Here is an 18504-nt window from a genome sequence, read left to right on the forward strand (position 1 = left end):
TAACCGAAGCGGGTTTCTTCTATTCACCTTCGACTTCTTCAGATATTCTGACTGCACATTCGGAAGCGATCGTTTGTCTCCTGTTTTTCTTTGCTCCCTGTGTGTGTGTTTTTTTTGCCTGAGCATTTACCAGTGTGAACAGCTTATGCTTTCATGCTGATGATGCTTAGCGCGCTCTCCCTGGGCTTTTCGGGGGGCTTCGTTCACTGCCCATAATTTGATGGTGCGCCACTGGATTCGAGTGGCGTTTAGTTTCGGGCCTTTTTTCAAAGGCTTGTCTCGCATTATCAATGTCTACATTCTAGGTCTGGTTTAGGTGTTGAAGGTTAAGCCAAAACAGAGTTGCTTGTACGAGCTACTAGCTTCTGAGCTTATGTACTCTTCACATAACAATTGTACTATATCTTTGTCGAACTCTGGTCAGGATCCTCGCTGGACCGTACGTATTGGGGCAAATTCTTTTGACACGAAAACGAATTTGAATTTATCGGAGACATTAGGTCTTTAGTAAATAGTAAATGGATTGCATATTACTTCATTACCTTTCAACATTCCTGAACTTCGTTTTTAAATTTATTTAATCGTCATAAACACCTCAGTGTGCATTGGTTGCATTAGATGTAAGTCATTTGATACCAATTTCACCTCATTACATTGGACAGGCAATACATTGAAGGGAAATGTACATTGAACTAGACTTCTTGGTATATTGTTAAAAAGATTAAGTATAATACTCCTAGTAATACTCTAACTTATAATGCACTTCTATTGTATATGTCCCGGTTTGTATATTAGGTTGTATGTATGGGGCCCTTTCCATTTGAAATTCGTAGGCTGAAATTTCAGCCTGTCATCTGTTTGCATTGTATAGCAGTTTTCGAGCAGCTATCTAATTAAGTATAATATACAGGTGGGCTTATCCCAAGGTGTATGAATTCAGAAGGCTGATTTTTATCGCTTCTGCTTCTGAATGAAGATTGTAAGAGTGTTTTGGGTATTCGTCAAGCCTCCAGAAAGCTCCTTGGAGCAAAAGTTTTCACTCGTTCTGTCAAAAAGTGATGTTCAAAATTGGTTATGAAAAAATGCTATGAGACCACCTGGACGACATACACTTTGATTCCAGATTCCACCACCTGATCTCTTTAATGCACCTTGGGATAAATGTAAACAACACCGTGTTTTCGAGCAGGTACTCGAATCTAATTCTAGCTTTTAGGCTAAAATTTTCTGGACTGAAAATCGCAAGCTAGTTTTTTGTGTGGTTTTGTATGGAGTGTTTACATGATTTCAGCCTCCAATTTCCAAACTCCATACAAAAAACTAACTAGAATCGTTAAGGCCCCCAATAACCGGAAAAATTATGACTACAGAAGCTTTAGACAATAAATATCCGTTGTTGTTGTTGAATGACGATTGGTAAAACGTAACATATTATGCGCTTTGCTGATAATAATATGGATTTCAATAAGGAAATCGAAATTTTCTCCAGCATAACTCCTATATCGCAGATGATAAATGTACCTTCCAGAGCAACACTTAAGATTCGTGAACAAACCCCATTTTGTTTTACTGTAAGCTATTAAGATAAAACTCATTAAAAACAGATTGGTTCTTAAGATTGGAACATAAGATAGATTGGTTCATTGGATAATGAGTTATATAAGATGTGCATTATCGGTAATGAATTATATCAAAAGTAAATCATGTAAAATGAATTCATTTATAGCTATTATTCTTTGGTCCTTTGGTTGCCGAATTGCACTACGATGATTAACAGAATAGAGGCAATACAACGGAAGTTTACAAGACTTGCTTTAAAATGCGACCAATTCAGAGGACTTACAACCATGCCAAATTATCGCTCGCGTTGCCTTCTGCTTCGCCTACAGACGCTGGAACACCATTTTAAGGTTGACCAATGTGTATTTGTAGCCAAAATATTAAAAAACGAATTAGACGCCCTTATTTACTAGAGAAGATCAATATCTACGCGCCATCGAGACCTCTTCGCTCTCGTAACTTACTTGTCGGCGAGAACAGGCGTACCTTATATCTTATATCGTACTAGCTATGACAAGGCAATTCAATACACGGTATCATCACTTTGACTTTAATTTAACGACCAACGCATTCCGTCCCTCCTGAATAAAATAAAACGACCAACGCATTTAAATAAAACATCTTATTAATATTAAATTTTGGCAACACAGGATCAAGGGAGATGTTAGGGGAATACTTTAGGACTTAGGTGTAGGATAGGTTTTAATTACTTAATTTGTCACACCCTCAAGAGTGCAAAACATATATGTTGGTAAATAAATAAATAAATGCATAAATAAATAAATACATTTAGAAACTAAATTTGTTAGCGTTAAACCATTTTCGAAAAAGCATCTTTTAAACGATTGAAGAGCAATACGGTACATTTGATCACGGAGATGGACAGACAATTAGTTTCACAACATTCACAAAACCTATCTGTTAGCTTCACGAGCAGCAGTTAGCAGTCAGATGGTACACGAATTATGTGACAATATTATATGACTATATGATTGTATGAATTATATGACGAATTATGACTGGGAAAACTGTCGGTCAAGTGGTTTGAAAACTAAATTGTAGATCTTCTTCTTCTTCTTCTTTGGCTCAACAACCGATGTCGGTCAAGGCCTGCCTGTACCCACTTGTGGGCTTTGGCTTTCAGTGACTAATTGATTCCCCCCCATAACAGGATAGTCAGTCCTACGTATGCCTAAGAAAGGCATGTTTTGTAAAAAAATTGATGGCGCTACTGGTCATAACTCTGGCGAAAGAAGGAATGCAGTTGGGTTTTGTCGACATATCCCAATTAATTATACGTCCCCCAAATGGGCGTATTGCGGGTCAAGTCGGTGTGTTATACTAGTTTACCACGTAAACTTAATTGAAACCTTATTATGCACGCGTCCGATCCAAAATAGAACTTAATTGAGTCCGGCTTTCAAAAAACCCTGCCCGTCTACCCGACAAACCACCGGACAGGTCCTCTTTGGACTGTGTATTATCGGTTAAAAGCTAGCAAAGTAATACGATAACATGAAGAATGGCAATAAATTTTTGTATGATCCAATTTCCAAACATTCCAATATTCCACGGACACTTGCCGAACCAAAGGTCCACATTCGAATTAAAGCACTGCTGTAAAATAAATCGACCACCTCTTGGTCCGCGCTCAATCATAACGGATCTTGTTCAAGGTCGCCCGTGTGCAATTTCAAGTACAGTGAATCATGTACCGAGGCGTGAATGAATCACATCATTAAGCGAGAGAGAAAGAGTGGTGATCAATTACATATGCAAATGGGTTTTTGGTGCGGAATCAGTTGGCAGTGCCATACGCAAACAGGGTTCACCCATGATCCCATGAGTGGTGCGATACAGGTAGAAGACGTCGTCCGGCAACGGTTGCTGCAGTGTCTTGGGGTAGCCGGAACCATAATTTGTTTAAAAAGGTGAATGCTAGTAAAGACCCGCTAACGCTCACTCGGGCAGCTCGAAGCGTAAAGCTGTAAATAGTTTTTTTTCTCGTCACTTCCTCCCCCAATGCAAACGTCGATGGAGGACGAAAAAGAGCAAGGGAGAGATGGGATGGGCGAAATGTGAGGGTGTATGATGATGAACATAGCCGCCCGGGCTGCAGCTGTAATGTCAACATTGATGTCACCTCCGATCCGCGCACTCGTGCCTATTTGCTCCCCGTGTGCCGATGCAGAAGTACCGCTAGATTGGAGACGATCACAGATCGAAGCAACCATCACTATGTGTGTGTGTGCGGCTGCGGGGTGACTAATTTACGACTGGGAAACCCAGAAAATTACTCAACGCCACTCCGACGTGCCCGGCGACCGGTTGGATTCCGCCGAAGCGTACAATTAGCCCTCTTGCCAGCACATTGGTGTAATGTTCCATTGCGTCGGTCCACGAGGCTCGGCACCCCCGTCGCAATGCCGTGGTAGAAGGAAATGAAAGCCACACACACGCGCGCACATCCCATTCTTGTGTGTGTGTGACTAGCTGCGGGGTGGAAGTAGTAGATATTTACCTGCTAACGAGCAATTACGACATTGGGAAGACCTTTTGACACGTTGGCAGTGTCAGATTTTCCATTAAGATTGCCGGAGATGTTCTGGAATGGTCGTGTCAGCTAGATTAATTTGGATTATTAGTAGCAATACGAAAAAAAAATCAATGGAAAACAATACCTCGATAACTTGCTAGATTGATTTAACCTTGAATTCCAACAGTTGCAAAGATTTACTATAAACCTAGAATCTTAATAATAGAGGATTCTCAGAAACATTTTGGGTTAGATCATTGATTTTAGATTTATAGATCAGATTGAGGGCAGATTGATAGTGACTAGAGTAGATGTAAGATTGGGGCTCAAAATTGCCGACAAGAGGAATCACAGGGTACCAAAATTCCAGGTCAATAGTACTACAAAACATTGTCCTTGACGAAGGACTACAAGTTGTCCCTGGTGCTACGAAGTTATTAGCTTATCACTTAGCACGGATTTAGAATGTCAGGGTCTATCGTGGTCCAGAGGTGCCTGGAACCGTTATCAACATTTATAGGACATTGCTACAATACAATACAAGCTCTGGCAAATGTGCACTTAGCGATGCTTGTCCGATGTATGTCCCAGATTACCCTGCCGCCTATTGTTTCCCGGCAGCTGGTATCGATTTTGGAGCGCGTTCTACAACCCCTGTGCCACGTGCGTGACATACTGTTGCATCGGATAAGGCGATTGATGGGCGAGGGATAACAATTAGTCGTGGCTAATGACACGCAACGCAACGGGTCTCGAATAACGGGCGCCAGCGGTAGGTCTTCCGTCAGTACTGTGCCAGCCAGCAAACCCCCTGGATGGAGCAGCGCAAGCAGAAAGACCACCCGACCGGTCCAGATCCGGGCAGGGTGCGCGGTCGCCGGCTCACCAAAACGATGAAAGCGATCAAGAAGGGCAAAGCGAAGGTAGCGCCCCGGCGGGAGTCGAAAGCGTCCTTCGGCACGTTGCGCCTGTTCCGGCGCAGCTTCATCTTTCAGACGAAGGAGTTCTTCGACAACTCGACGCTGCACGGCGTCCGGTACATTGCCGAGGAGGGCCGGCCGTTCTTCGAGCGGTTCATGTGGTTCTGCTTCGTCGCGTTCGGCTTCATCGCGGCGGTCGTGATCATCTTCAGCCTGTGGGAAAAGTTCCAAACCAACCCGACGATTACCGGGCTCGATACGGACTTCCACAACCAGCAGGTCATCTTTCCGACGGTGCTGGTGTGCCCGACCGCCCCGTACGACGAGGACGCGGTACGGCGGGAGGCGTACGAAACGCTCGGCGGGTACGAGCAGGGCAGCGAGGTGTACGAACCGTTCCTGAAGCTGCTCACCCAGCTGTCGTACGACAACATCCGCGAGGTGGCGGCAATGCTGAGCGACATGCCGAGCACACCAGCCCTGCGCACCTCCAGCCTGCGCGAGCTGGTGTTCCGGACGGCGGTCCGGTGCAACGACACGTTCGCGGCCTGCCGCTACAAGGACGAGGATATCGATTGCTGCGAGATGTTCAAGCCGATGTACACCGAGCACGGGTTCTGCTATGCGTTCAACGCGCGCTACACCAATAACAAGCAGGTGGAGTAAGTGTTTGGCTGTTGTCTTCCCCGATGGGGGAGGGCATGGGACCTGGAATGAGCTATGCACTCCTAACACTCTGTTTTACGTTTGTGGTTAACGTTTTTGTTGCTGTCTAGAATTCTCAACTCGGAGGTGTACGTGCTGTTCGAGACGGACAAGAAGTGGGCGCTGACGTTCGAGCCGCTCCGGGAGAGCAACATCTTCGTGCACTCGTACAACGAAATCTCGGGCTGGGACTTTCAGCCCCAGGTCATGTGGGACATCGACTCGAAGGTGGAGTTTCTCATCTCGATGAAGCAGACGTACACGACCGAGGACGCGCAGCAGCTGTCGATCGGGCAGCGGAAGTGCATCTTCCCAGACGAGGAGAAGCTCCAGTACTACCAGGACAAGTACACCTTTTCCGGCTGCATGAAGGAGTGCCGGATCTCGAAAAGCCTCAAGTACTGCAAGTGCGTGCCGCCGTTCTACGCGCCTGTCCGTACCATCCCGAGCTGTACCACCGGCAACTTCCAGTGTCTGAGCGAGTACACCGAGAACATCACCAGCATCCACAGCTGCCAGGACTGTGAGCTGGGCTGTCTCAACACCGTGTACGACATCGAGAAGTACTCCAAGATGTAAGTACACGCACACTAGCTTCGCTGTAAGAAAGACGCTAGCCAAGCCTCTGTTTGCAAGTCCCGCTGGTCCTCTTCTCTACAACTCTGGATCTCCCATTTATTTTTGTGGTCCCACGTCAGCATGAAAACGGAAGAGGAGCAGCAGGAGGCGCAGGTTACGATCGAGTACCTGACCTGGCCCATCATTCGCTACAAGCGCGAGGTCTTGTTCGGGTGGGTCGATCTGCTCGTCTCGTTCGGCGGTATTGCGGGCCTGTTCCTGGGCTTCAGTCTGCTGTCCGGCGTCGAGTTCATCTACTTCTTCACGATGCGCGCGTTCTGCATGCTGTACAAGAACCGGGACGAGCTGGAAGCGATCGAGCGGGAGCAGGTAATCAAATCGCTGAGCCGCCACGAGCTCGGCCTCAAGCCAGTCGCGGCCCCGGCGGGACCACCGGTGGTGCCGACCGGAGACACCCTGCCCGTGTACGATACGGTCACCCTGCCACCGTCCGCCGACAAGCAGCAGGTGTTTGTGAAGCTGATCACTAACGACTACAAGTCGGCCCTGCAGTACCAGGGGACCGATCCGGCCTCCTACCCGGGCCTGAACCGGAACCGGCTCAATCAGCTCCACAGCCAGGGCACCAGGAAGCACAATCTGTTCCAGCTCGGGCACGCCAACTACGCCGGCAGTAAGTATGCGGAGAAAAAGGTAACACAGTACGGTGGCGATGGTGGTGGTGGTGTCGGGGGTGGATATATTTACGACGGTTACTTGCCGTAAAAGCGGGGTGGAACCGACTCTGCGTTGTTTGCATCTGTTTGCCAGAGATAACTTTGAAGATTCTGGAATTTCAACACAGCAAACAGAAAAGATTTTGGTGCATCTTAATTAAGGGAACGTGGGGCAAAATGGTCACCTGCACTATTGGCAAATTAACACGTTTGAATGAATTATTTCAAATGATTGAACAACATGAAATCCAGTTGTTCAAGAACACCGTGAATTTTTCATGAACTAATAAATCAGCAAATAAAGTTTTAATTCAAAACGATTTAATTTTCACCGTCTCGAAAAAAAAGCTTTCGTAAGAATTTAGCAAATAGTTATAGAAGAAAAATGATGTGTATCGAGGCACAAGACATGTATCTATGATTAAAGTAAAAATCTAACTGTTTTAATTTAATGCATTTTTTACGTAAAAGTTTGTGAAATGTTTCAGCTTGGGGCAAAATCGGCGGCTTTTTTGACTGGAGCTATATGATGAGGCTATGGTGTAAAAAAAGGTCGCTACAATATATTTGTTTTACATAAATAAAACTATGCTGTATGTATGTATACTCTTTCGATAAGAAAAATGACTATCAAGACGTGCATTAGTAAAATATTCCAGCTAATTAATTGCATGTATAAGTTAACAAAACACTTAAATAGAGATCGAAGTGTTGTAATCTTTAGCCTGACAATTCTACCTAGATGGCAGAACATAAACCAAAGCCTAAAGTCCAACGTTGCCCCTTTGTTTTGATGTGTTTTGAAATTTAGTTTATGACCATTTTGCCCCATAGCGAGAGCATTTTACCCCGCACAATTCGTTTTCCTGACTTTTGTTGATTTTTAAATTTCATTTTATACATTTAATTAGTTTATAATATGCCTACTACAATTTTTTCCATCAGTCAAAACATTAGCATAAAGTGATTTTTCCAATGGGATACAGAGCAAAATCCTTAACAGTGCCATTTTGACCCGCCTTCCCCTATATCTGAGAATTTTTAATCGAACTATTCATTACCAATAGGTATGAAAGCAATTCATCACAAAAAAAAAACATTCAGGATTGGAAAATGGAAAGCGTTCCTTCATTCATTCTGCATGATAGATTAAAAAACGAGGTCTGGTTACTTCTTTTTTTAATCATTTGTCTTCTTTGAAATATTTTCAACCCGACATATACACACAAATCGAATTTTCTTTTTTTTTTATTAATAATTCATTCATATTCTTTATTTTCCTTCCGTACTGTATCGTAAATTGCTACTTAAAGAAATAAAAACACCTCATAAATAAATTGAAATCATAGCTCCAAACGCTGAATCTCCATTTTTGTTTGTTTGTTTGTCCTGTCTCTCACAGAGTTTTGATGCTGGGTTTAACTCCTCTTTCGGTAGTCTCAGACCACCCCCCCCCCCCCCTCTCTCTCTCTCTCTCTCTCTCTCTCTCTCTCTCTCTCTCCTACTTCTTCGTGCCATGTTGTTGCCTCTACTACATGCTGGAAGTTGTGCGTTTCTGTTCTCCGTTTTTTTGTTTGCACTTACTACTCAAAGTGAACCAACGAAAATGAAGAAGAAAAAAACTACATAAAAACAAAATCAAACTTTGATTGTACTTTTTTTCTTATTTTACGTGCGTGCGTCTCTGTGTGTATGTATGACTTTTTGTGTTTCACCCTTCCTACACATTGTGTAAGAATGTATTGTTCCTCTTCCGTCTGCAATCTTATTTGCGCGATTTTATTTGCGGTGTTATCACGTGTTTGTATGTGTGTGTTTTTATGTTGAGTTTAAATGTACATCATTTTTAATGCTGAACATTATCGCACCTGGAATAAGCATATTAATGGAATTTATCCAAACACACACATGCACAAACACCCACACACACACGCGGTGGGGCAAAAGTGCATCCAAACGCGGGCATCCACCTTCGTTCTCGAGTAGGTAAAAAACAAATACATCGTAGAAAAAGTTTTCATCCTTCCAACACGGAGGGACTTACGCCAGGCACCTCTCGCCTGTTTGCTAATCGTGTTCTTACTAGCGCGTGTGGTTTCACAGACGACCTTAGAGCACACACTAAACCTACACCAACGCCAGTAGAACGTCACCGCTAAACTATCAATACCTGGCGCAATTGTAGCGCGTTTGTGAGTTTTTCCTTTTTTTGTTGCTTTTTTAGTCGGGATGATTGGGAGGGTGGAGAGATGTTTTGTGGCCGAAATGTTTTGGATGATCTGTATTTTTTTCTGTTCCGTTTTCTGTTAATAAAGAGGGTTTTTTTAGTAGCTAAGCTAAAGAATGACTTTCTGCTGTGGTGCCGACATGTACTTAACCTATACATATATATACGCGTTTTATACATAGCAAAACGAAAAAAAAAACGAAACGAACTAATAAAACAAAAGCACGCTTCCGTCATTCGCGACGGTGGGACCATCGCATGCGTGGCTAAAGGGAAGTTGCTGCAGTCTATTTTTCTGTGTTCAATCATCGCCTCTCTCTCTCTCTCTCTCTCTCTCTCTCTCTCTCTATCGTCTGCTGACTTTAGTCTAGTCGATATTCCTTTCTGCTCTTGGCGGTTTTTTTTTTGTTTTGTTTTCTGATTTTTGCTTTTTGCCGTACAAAATCGCAACAAATCCCTCGGGCATCGAAAAAACACACAAAAAAAACTTAAATTCCACACTATCGCCTCAATCCTGTCTATTGAACGTCTCTGACGCCTTCGCTGTAGCTGTGTGGGAGTGTTTCTGTGCGCCTAGCATGACATTGTGTGTGCTCGACTAATTCGTTTTCTTCGTTTTTTTCTTCTTTTTTGTTGTTGTTCTTGTATAATGTAATATATTGACAAAGTGTTAATAAAATTAGTATTTGGTTCATTTCTTGTCTTGTGCCCAAAGTCGCTCAAGGGGATGGTGAATGTAGGGGGCAGAAATATAGATGATAATAGACAGGATGTAAATAAAGTTTACGGGACCGATCTACAAACTAGGTGTGCATTTACGTGTGTAAACAAACAATTCACTTAAGAAGTATTTTTTTGTTTGTTTTTTTGCGTGATTCGGTTCGGAGCAAACGAGCTCGCCCTTTCGTGATGTAAAATGGTGTGAGACACGAGACTCACTCGCACGATAGCATCTCTTGGTTCAAGTACTATTTTTTCTAGAACAGCACAGTTTTTCCCAGTGACTATTGTTCTGCGTTTCGTAAGGATGGGTTTTCAACACATTTGTTTCAGATCTTTTGCTTTTTTTGTTTACAAAGATGAGGTGAAAATCATCCGTGGCGCCAGAACATTGGCTGAAAAACATTGCTTGACCAATTAATCCGATGAAAGCTGACGGCGTAAAATCTAACAAGGGCTTATTAGCTGAATGCCCGAATGGACGTGTGGTGACTGTAGTAGTAGTAGTAGTAGTAGTAGTAATAGTGGTGGTGGTAATATTAGTTTCGAGAGGTAATCGGGGTGTGTGCCACTGTCGCACCTATTATCCTTTCTTGCCTGCCGTAGCGCCACGTAACTAACTGTTTAGTGTGCTTGGCTTGGCCATGCGGCCACTCATTGCGCACCGAGCACGTGTGTGAGGTAATAGTGTTAGTTGTGAAGAGAAGAGCAACAACGAAAGAAATACTTCTGAGGATCAAGAGCAAGTGGTGTTAAAATAATGCCTTACTTAACGAAACAAAAAAAATACAAACTCGCCCACACACGCACACACACATACACACACACGCACGCACACACTCACTACATACACACACACACACACCAATCCAAAGACAATAGATTAAGCAATGTGCGCTCTTCTCTCCATCCGTATCATGTTATATAGTTACAGCCTTGGCTGACTGTGTGTGTGTCGTGTGGTTGTATGTATGTGTGTGCATATGTGTCTGCGGATGTGTGCGGTTGAAGTAATTGATCCTTCCTGTACATACAAGACCACCGTAACCGTGGGCTAGAGTGCGCATTCGCGCGTCCGCCCTTAGGCGGACCCCAACGCCCAAAACGACAATCATGAAATCACGCAACCGTTGCGCACGTTGTGCTTCAGATGGTAGGAGGTGGCCGTTTTGCACTTGAGATTCTTCGCTATCGACGCGGAATTGTTCAGCACCGTGTTCAAGCACTGGGAGGAGGTGAGGGCGTACGATCGCAGGTACGACTTTACCGACGGCGGCAGCGGCAGGCTGTCGATCGTGTACACGTTCGTCCGCCGGCAGATGCTCCGGCAGCACAGCTCCTGCAGCGACAGCACCTTGTTCGTGCGCCAGATCCGCTCCATGCCATTTCGGTGCAGGGCCATCCGGGCGAGCTCGCAGAACGACTCGCGGATGTTGAAGTCGCACAGGGGCGATATCTCGAAGCACGCCATCTTGTTCCGGGAGGCGTACAGTTCCGCCTGCTTGGCCGCGACCTGCCGCTTGAACGCGAGATGCAGACGGTTGCCGACCAGCACCTTCGGTACGCCCGGCGCATGCTCCTCCACCTCCTTCAGCCACCGGTTCAATCCGTCGAAGCTCCACTTGTTCGTGATGTCGTACACGAGGATGATGCCCTGGGCGCCGCGCGAGTACGACCGGATGATCGTGCAGAAGCGCCCCTGGCCGGACGTGTCCCAGATCTGTAGCTTCACGCGCTTGCCGTCGAGAAGGATCGTGGTCGTTTTGTGCGCCGCTGCAATGAGGTAAACCGGACGGGGGACAGAAATTAGTTGTCGGTAGGTTGGTAGCAAAACAGCAAAACAACGGTGTCGCAATCTTAATTCCCAGCGAGGGTCGTCTGTGTGGCCTGCCCTATTTAAATTCATATTATTATTGCTTAGTAAACATTCAGGCTTATTCTGTTCTTGCAAATCGAGATGTCTCGACGCTGAGTTGAATATTGCTATGGAAATCAGGCCTTACTTAACAACTAAGCTATCCCGCTTCCAATAGCGGTTTGAAGGTTTCTATATAAATGTGTCTGGTGGGAGAGTTTTATCCATAAAAAACATCTAAGTGGTCTTTCGATACCAGAATCGATTCAAGCTTGTCGTTCTCGACATCAAAACCCTAGCGGGAAATGGATCGAATGGGATGTTTCGGCAGTAAAATATTTCAGTTTACTTGCTATGAAAAGTTAAATACTGATATGTGTTAAAATTAATTAAAGAAATTCATTTTTATACCAGTAAAACCAAATTTAATGGACCAATATGAAAAAAACCGATAATTCCAAGAAATTAGATAAGAATAAATCACTTCGTTTGATTATCTATAAGGAAATTGCCTATTACGAATCAAATTTCTCGAGTCGACTCGAAACGGGTAAAATAATAGAATAAGCCTGTTAAATATTATTATAAATTATAATGCTGATCAAGTCCATAATATTGTTCGAAACTGTACCAAAAAAAGACCTCAATGCTACGTTTGATAGCATTCTCCATACATTAGTCGAAAAGCTATACAAATATATACTGGAAATTGAAGATCCGTAGCTAAGTTGGGTTTCATCTTCTTTATCAAATCGAAATTACCATGCTAGAGTTGGTAGCTCTCTGTCATGGGAAATTCGTAGATCTCCGTGTGTGCCACAAGGAAGCGACCTCAGCCCGCTTTTATTTATTCGATTTCTTAATTACTGTACAAATGTTTTACCCCGCAGATGGTATCAAATTGTTTCGTCCCATATCCTTGACCAACGACGAATGTGCTCTCCAGAATCATCTCTACTCTTTTAACCTTGTGGTGCACATCTAATGGTCTCGAACTTTGCACGCAAAAATGCTTTTCAAAGTCTTTTGGGCGACCTAATGCTCGCAGAATTCATACAACATGTTCACTAGATAACTCTGGATAGTGTAACCGCCATGCTAGGATTAGGTGATATCAAAAAATAAGTTCACTCGCTTCGCAATTAGAGCTTTTAATCGAAACTTTGGTGCCCCGATGTCACCCTATTCAATTCGTTGCCGGATGCTAGGTATGGTTAGGTTAGAAGAGCGCTTCGCACCACCAAAAATATTCTATCCAACAATATCAACGCACCACCTCTTCCATTCTCCATAAATTTGTATATCCCTAGTTGCCGCCTCTGTTCCAGCCCACCTCCGTCATATTGCAGCACTTCCCTGCACGCCTGCATTAACCGCTGTGGCGCTATAGCGCTATTATAATTATCAGTCATTTATTGCTTTAGTCATAGCAGGTCAGTGGTATGTTCGGTAGGTTTGGCCGTGGGTATTAAATCCATCACGGGCATATTATTAGATTGAGAGTGAGTTTACCTCACGTTCGGCTCAGAGTATTTCTAGTTATTAATCGTTGAAATATATGGAACAAAACGATTGATAAGAAAGGCTGTTTAATGTATTTTTATGTAAATAATTGAGTTGACATTTTTGAACGTTTTTATTAACTGATACTGAACTGATGAAAGAAACATAAAACGGCACCAATCTTCACCAAAAAAGCACGTGTACTAAAGTAATCCAATTTAAGAAGATTAGTAGCAGGATGCGGTACAAAACATCCAGAAAAATAATATTTAAGCTTATTCGATTCTTGCAATCGAGTTGTCTCGACGCCGAATTTATAATTGCTTAGCAAACATAGGTTTACTTTGAATTTAGCAAAGATGAATAAAGCCAGTAGGCTCAAAGTTTCTATAAAAAAAAAAACAAAAACAAAAAACTTTGAATTTTAAAGAACTTTGCTGCCAAAGGCAGTATCGTGGTTTCTATAGAAGTACATCAAGTAGTAGAGCAGCTCTCATTTGACCCCGCGGGCCAAAATGCCACTGAAAATAGTAGCACGGGCCGCAGCCTAGTTTTTACATTAATATAATATGATATGATATGATGATATGATACAAAATCAGATCATTAGCCGCTTTTTTCATTTTGGGATGATAGTTACGTTACAAAAGTTTAATCTCTGGCCAGTGTTTTTGCAAAAAACAGTTCTGCGATTGTCGCAAAAACTTTTGCGATTGTCGCAAAAAGTTCTGCGATTGTCGCAAAAAGTTCTGCGATTGTCGCAAAAAGTTCTGCGATTGTCGCAAAAAGTTCTGCGATTGTCGCAAAAAGTTCTGCAATTGTCGCAAAAAAAGTTTGAAAATAATCTGCTACAGCTATTTTTTTAATTAGTCATAGGCCTTTGATATTTCCAACATTTGGATCATAGTTTAATAGCAACTAACAAGATTCAGTACGCAGAAATAATTTGCAAAAAATGGCCATGACGCGTTAGTTCCAATACAAAGCAGTGAATTTTGTAAAGGAAAGTTGATATTGGTGTCATTTTGATTATCAAAATTTTTCAGCTGGAATTAAAGCAGCGAATTTGATGCTGTCTAAAGTCCGTAAATTACAACGGGTCGTTCAGTCCAGTTCAGATCTTTACAGAGGAGTGGAAGATGCCAGAAATCTCCATTCATTATGGCGACCAAAATCAGTGTCATAAGTCCACCTGTAGTTTATCTAATCACATTGGTCTTGGAAGCCAGATGGAAGCCTGATAGAGATCGTTTGTAACATTCTATCAAAAGTCACACGTGTTTGTGCTGACATCTGATTTCATCTGATTTCTAAATGTTTTGCAGAAATATAATGTTCTATTCTTTAGTTTACCTAAAGATGGGTTCGACTTTTTCCAAAACAATATGCCAAAAAAGTGTGAGAGCTTGCGTTTTTAATTCCTGTTGGCTGAGTAATTTTGTTAATTTGTACAAATCTTGTTCTAATAGAAATTGCCTAATTGGTCGCCAAGTGTCTTGATTGATGGTTTAACAATAAAAAAGTAATGTTAATAAACTACATACGTATGAGTAAGACATTCACGACTTTGAATGAAGTTGAAACTAAATCGTGAGTTGTTTCTGTTAAGAATTGTTCATCAAACATTTGTTGCTAACAAATTTAATCATCGGAAAGGCCAATTAATCAAATTTAATCAAAAATAAGCTAATTTCATCAAAATTCAAAATATTTTTTGTGAGTAATATTCTTCAGCAAGAATAACATTTTAAAGATGTCGATGAATCAATCAACCCTCAAGTCTACAACCCGCTTGCAGATATCAACGAGCTGGAATCCTCTTTCACGAATCAGCTTGCTGTTAATTTAGCTCTCAAGGCTTTGGTTGACATTTGGACCATCCTTGCTTAACATAACAAGGTGGTTTGAAGAAAGATTAGCAGCTACATGCCCTTTGAGTTCCCCCAGAGGAAAATCAGCTGTTGCTGTGCCAAGAACATCAGAATATAGATTGGAAGAACATGAGCTTCATCAGATTTTGATTGCTCTGTATTTAATCATTTTTTTTTAATCGTATTGCATTCAAACAAAATCAGCTTTCTCATCTAGCCCATTAATAGTTTGACTTCTACCCTTGTTGAGTGTCAGATACAAAGCTGGCGATGAATTGAACCCATCGTCCAGATTGTGATTCATACGCTTGACAATTCATACGTCTAATTGGTACAATTTCCTCCAACAATTGCTAAATTCACATAAAAATTGCAGTTTTGCATAAAGTTTGAAATCGCTAAGTTCACAGAAATAACCGAATTTTCTACACGAATCGTATGAAATAAGTAATAATGACCAGTAGATTACAGCATACGCTTGGTAATCCGCACTTGATTGAGTGCGGATTATCGAATGACGTTTTGACGTCATTATTATTAATATTTTTAATCATAGTTCACTGCTTTTGATCGAACACTCTTCACCTCATGAATTTAGTTGTCAAAAGTGCGGATTATTGAGGTGCGGTGTATCGAGAATGGATTATCGAGTTGTTGTTGTTGTTAGCATGGTTTAGAGAGGCTTTGGCTCCTGCGGAGTTCTTTCGCCTCTTCTAGATTATCGAGCCTATACTGCATTAAATTTGATTAGATTATTAAATCCAAGTAACGCGCTTGTCCCTGGAACGCATTATTCGCGCAACTCGGGGAAAGACTCGCCAAGACAATTTTGTCACTACTGAGGCCCGCAGCTCGAAAAGGTTACCAGTCTGTGTTAAAACTACAGGAGTACTGACGTTTTGAATACCGCCTGTACAATATTTTTCCTAATCCTTCAGGATCGATTTGTCTCTCATGCCGAAAAAGGTAGCCAAAAACTATTCTGTAAGAGAAAATTCTCACCATACGGCAGATGAAATGTTGGCAAAACGACACAACATGAACCATTTGATCAAAAGTTTCAAAGTCGTTTACCATAAAATAAAACGACGATAAAAATGTATGGATACTTTTAAAATAACTGCCAAATTTATCAAGCTAGTTAGAAAGGCTTTTTTCTTCTTTGGGCTCCTTATGAGTGAAAGGACATTGGAGGAGCCACTACAACGACAAGATTCACTTTCGTGCTGGTCATGTAATACGCATGGAAATACAGAAAGCTCAACCCGTTAAGTATTTTTAAGCCCACGAGGACAGAAGCGGGCGTGTTAGGCCGAAATTGGCCAGATGGCGTGGAGGCTTCCGCCCTTAAACCTGCCACAACGGATTGACAAATGAAGGCACGAAACTGTGAGTAGTTTCGAACACTTCTACAGCAGACCAAGACCGCAAAATGGTTGTAGTGGTAGTAGGTTGCTAGTATAGATTAGGCTGGCAGATAAAGTAATGTGACGTACTGCCGCTACCGCTGCAGAAGGGACTTTCCGTCGAGCCATCGTCCAGGCCGGAGAGAATTTCCTGCTTGCCGACGTCACTGTCGCCGACCAGCAGCACCTTCAGTAGATAGTCGTATTCCTTCGCCATCGTTTGGTTTGCCTCTTTCTATGTGTTTCGTCCGTGGTGCGGTGTTGTGTAAATGCTGTCTCTTCTTACGTCTAAAAAGAGAGAACAAAAATCGAAAAAAGGATGATTAGTGTTTAGTCCGGAATGTTGACCGTTCCTCCTGCCCGGCTGCTGCTGCATACGCATACCAAACAAGTCTTTCGGTTCGTGTAAGCACCATCGCTCTCTCAGCACTGTGCCGCAACAGTTAAGTCATGGTTGGGTTGAAGGATAATCGGGTTTGGGTTGGGCTGGTGGGTTGTGGTTGATAGTAGCTTATCCCTTTGGCCGTATCCAAGTACTGGGGCCACCGTTTCAATGGCCGTACAGTGCTACTGCAACTCCGCACTGGTACATGCTAGCAACTTCGCGCGAGTAAGTAACTTCGTAGCCTTTTCCCCTTACGGAAAGGTCACACACACACACACACACACCACTGTTGTCAAACTTCTAAGCGGCCTTGGTAAAGTGATTAGATCGGATTCTCACCGTCTTCCTGCAACACCTGTGCACTCCGCGCAACCATTCACCCCCCAAAATCACACACTGACTTTCACACACACTCTCACAGACACAGGATGTGGGGCTTGTGAGCACTCTTAAATACACGCAAATACATACACACACTATAGAAACGTGTCACAACTTTCGTGAAAACGTTTTCGTGGGTTATTTTGTGTCTTCACTTTTGGCTAGCGCCACTGTCACCTCCAACCGTGCCCGCGTCCACCACAGGTTGCGCGGTGGGGTGGAGATTGTTTTCCCCCCTCCCCTCACAGAGACGGGTGTGCGTTTGATTTCCCTCCCTTTCACTGCCAGGTGACTCACACTTGGGCAGCAGCAGCAGCTGGTCGGTCGGAAGTTTCACTTTGCACGGCAATTGCACGGTTTGTTTGGCGAGCCGTACACCTCGATGTTTACAACGCACGCCAGAGCCGTCCGTGATCTAGTAGCCAGGCAGGCAAGCAAGCAAGGAAGCAAACGCCACAGGAAGACGATACGCACAATGAGCGCACACACGCGCACACGCATTCACTCAAATGTGTCCCTTTTTTTTTTTTTTGGTGTTGTGCCATGCAAAATGCACTTGGAACAGGAACAAAGAAAACGAAAATAACATGCCAACTGTCAGGCGCGCTCGACAGATGGAGGAACCGAAACGTCAAACGGGATCCGCCGCTTTGCCGCCGTTTACAGTGCCAAGGTGCGTTTTGTATTATTTTTATAGAATCGCTTCCACCCCGGTGTATGATCGTTTCATTGTAGTACGAGGCAGCAATTTAATTCAAATGGTTACAAAAACATTTTTTGGGTGGTGTCCGATGGGCAACCGAGAAGGGATAATTTTTAGGTACGCGTGAGCAACAAAATGTACAAAGTCGGGTTTGTAGCTCACCTACGAGGTGAATAGAAAAAGGTAAAAATTAGATCAGTTTTTTCAGTGATACCGTAGCAATAGACGATGCGCAATCTCAGATTGCGCATATATTTATCTGTCAAACGGGTCGGTTTGATATATTTATCTGTCAAAAAAAAATTATATATCTCGGACATATAATCTTGAAAATTTATGCGCAATCGTGGTGCAATCTGAAAATGTATGGACATGACCGTAGCAATAGACGATGCGCAATCTCAGATTGCGCATATATTTATCTGTCAAACGGGTCG

The 18504-nt window shown here is 43.1% G+C and overlaps 2 protein-coding genes across 2 annotated transcripts; one reads left to right on the forward strand and one right to left on the reverse strand.

Annotated features, from left to right (window-relative positions):
• The first annotated feature begins 4650 nt into the window (after positions 1-4650).
• LOC120951311 (sodium channel protein Nach) lies at positions 4651-8162 on the forward strand. Its single transcript, XM_040369958.2, has 3 exons — positions 4651-5678; positions 5793-6296; positions 6420-8162. The coding sequence occupies exons 1-3, from the start codon at positions 4912-4914 to the stop codon at positions 7063-7065; spliced, it is 1917 nt and encodes a 638-aa protein (XP_040225892.2). The 5' UTR covers positions 4651-4911; the 3' UTR covers positions 7066-8162.
• A 298-nt stretch (positions 8163-8460) lies between these two features.
• Positions 8461-18057, reverse strand: LOC120951313 (ras-related protein Rab-40C). Its single transcript, XM_040369972.2, has 3 exons — positions 16983-18057; positions 16689-16886; positions 8461-11736 (listed from the first exon to the last, which is right to left on the reverse strand). The coding sequence occupies exons 2-3, from the start codon at positions 16813-16815 to the stop codon at positions 11075-11077; spliced, it is 789 nt and encodes a 262-aa protein (XP_040225906.1). The 5' UTR covers positions 16816-16886; positions 16983-18057; the 3' UTR covers positions 8461-11074.
• Positions 18058-18504: the final 447 nt, after the last annotated feature.

This window comes from Anopheles coluzzii, chromosome X, assembly GCF_943734685.1.
Source record: "Anopheles coluzzii chromosome X, AcolN3, whole genome shotgun sequence".
Lineage (NCBI taxonomy): Eukaryota > Metazoa > Arthropoda > Insecta > Diptera > Culicidae > Anopheles > Anopheles coluzzii.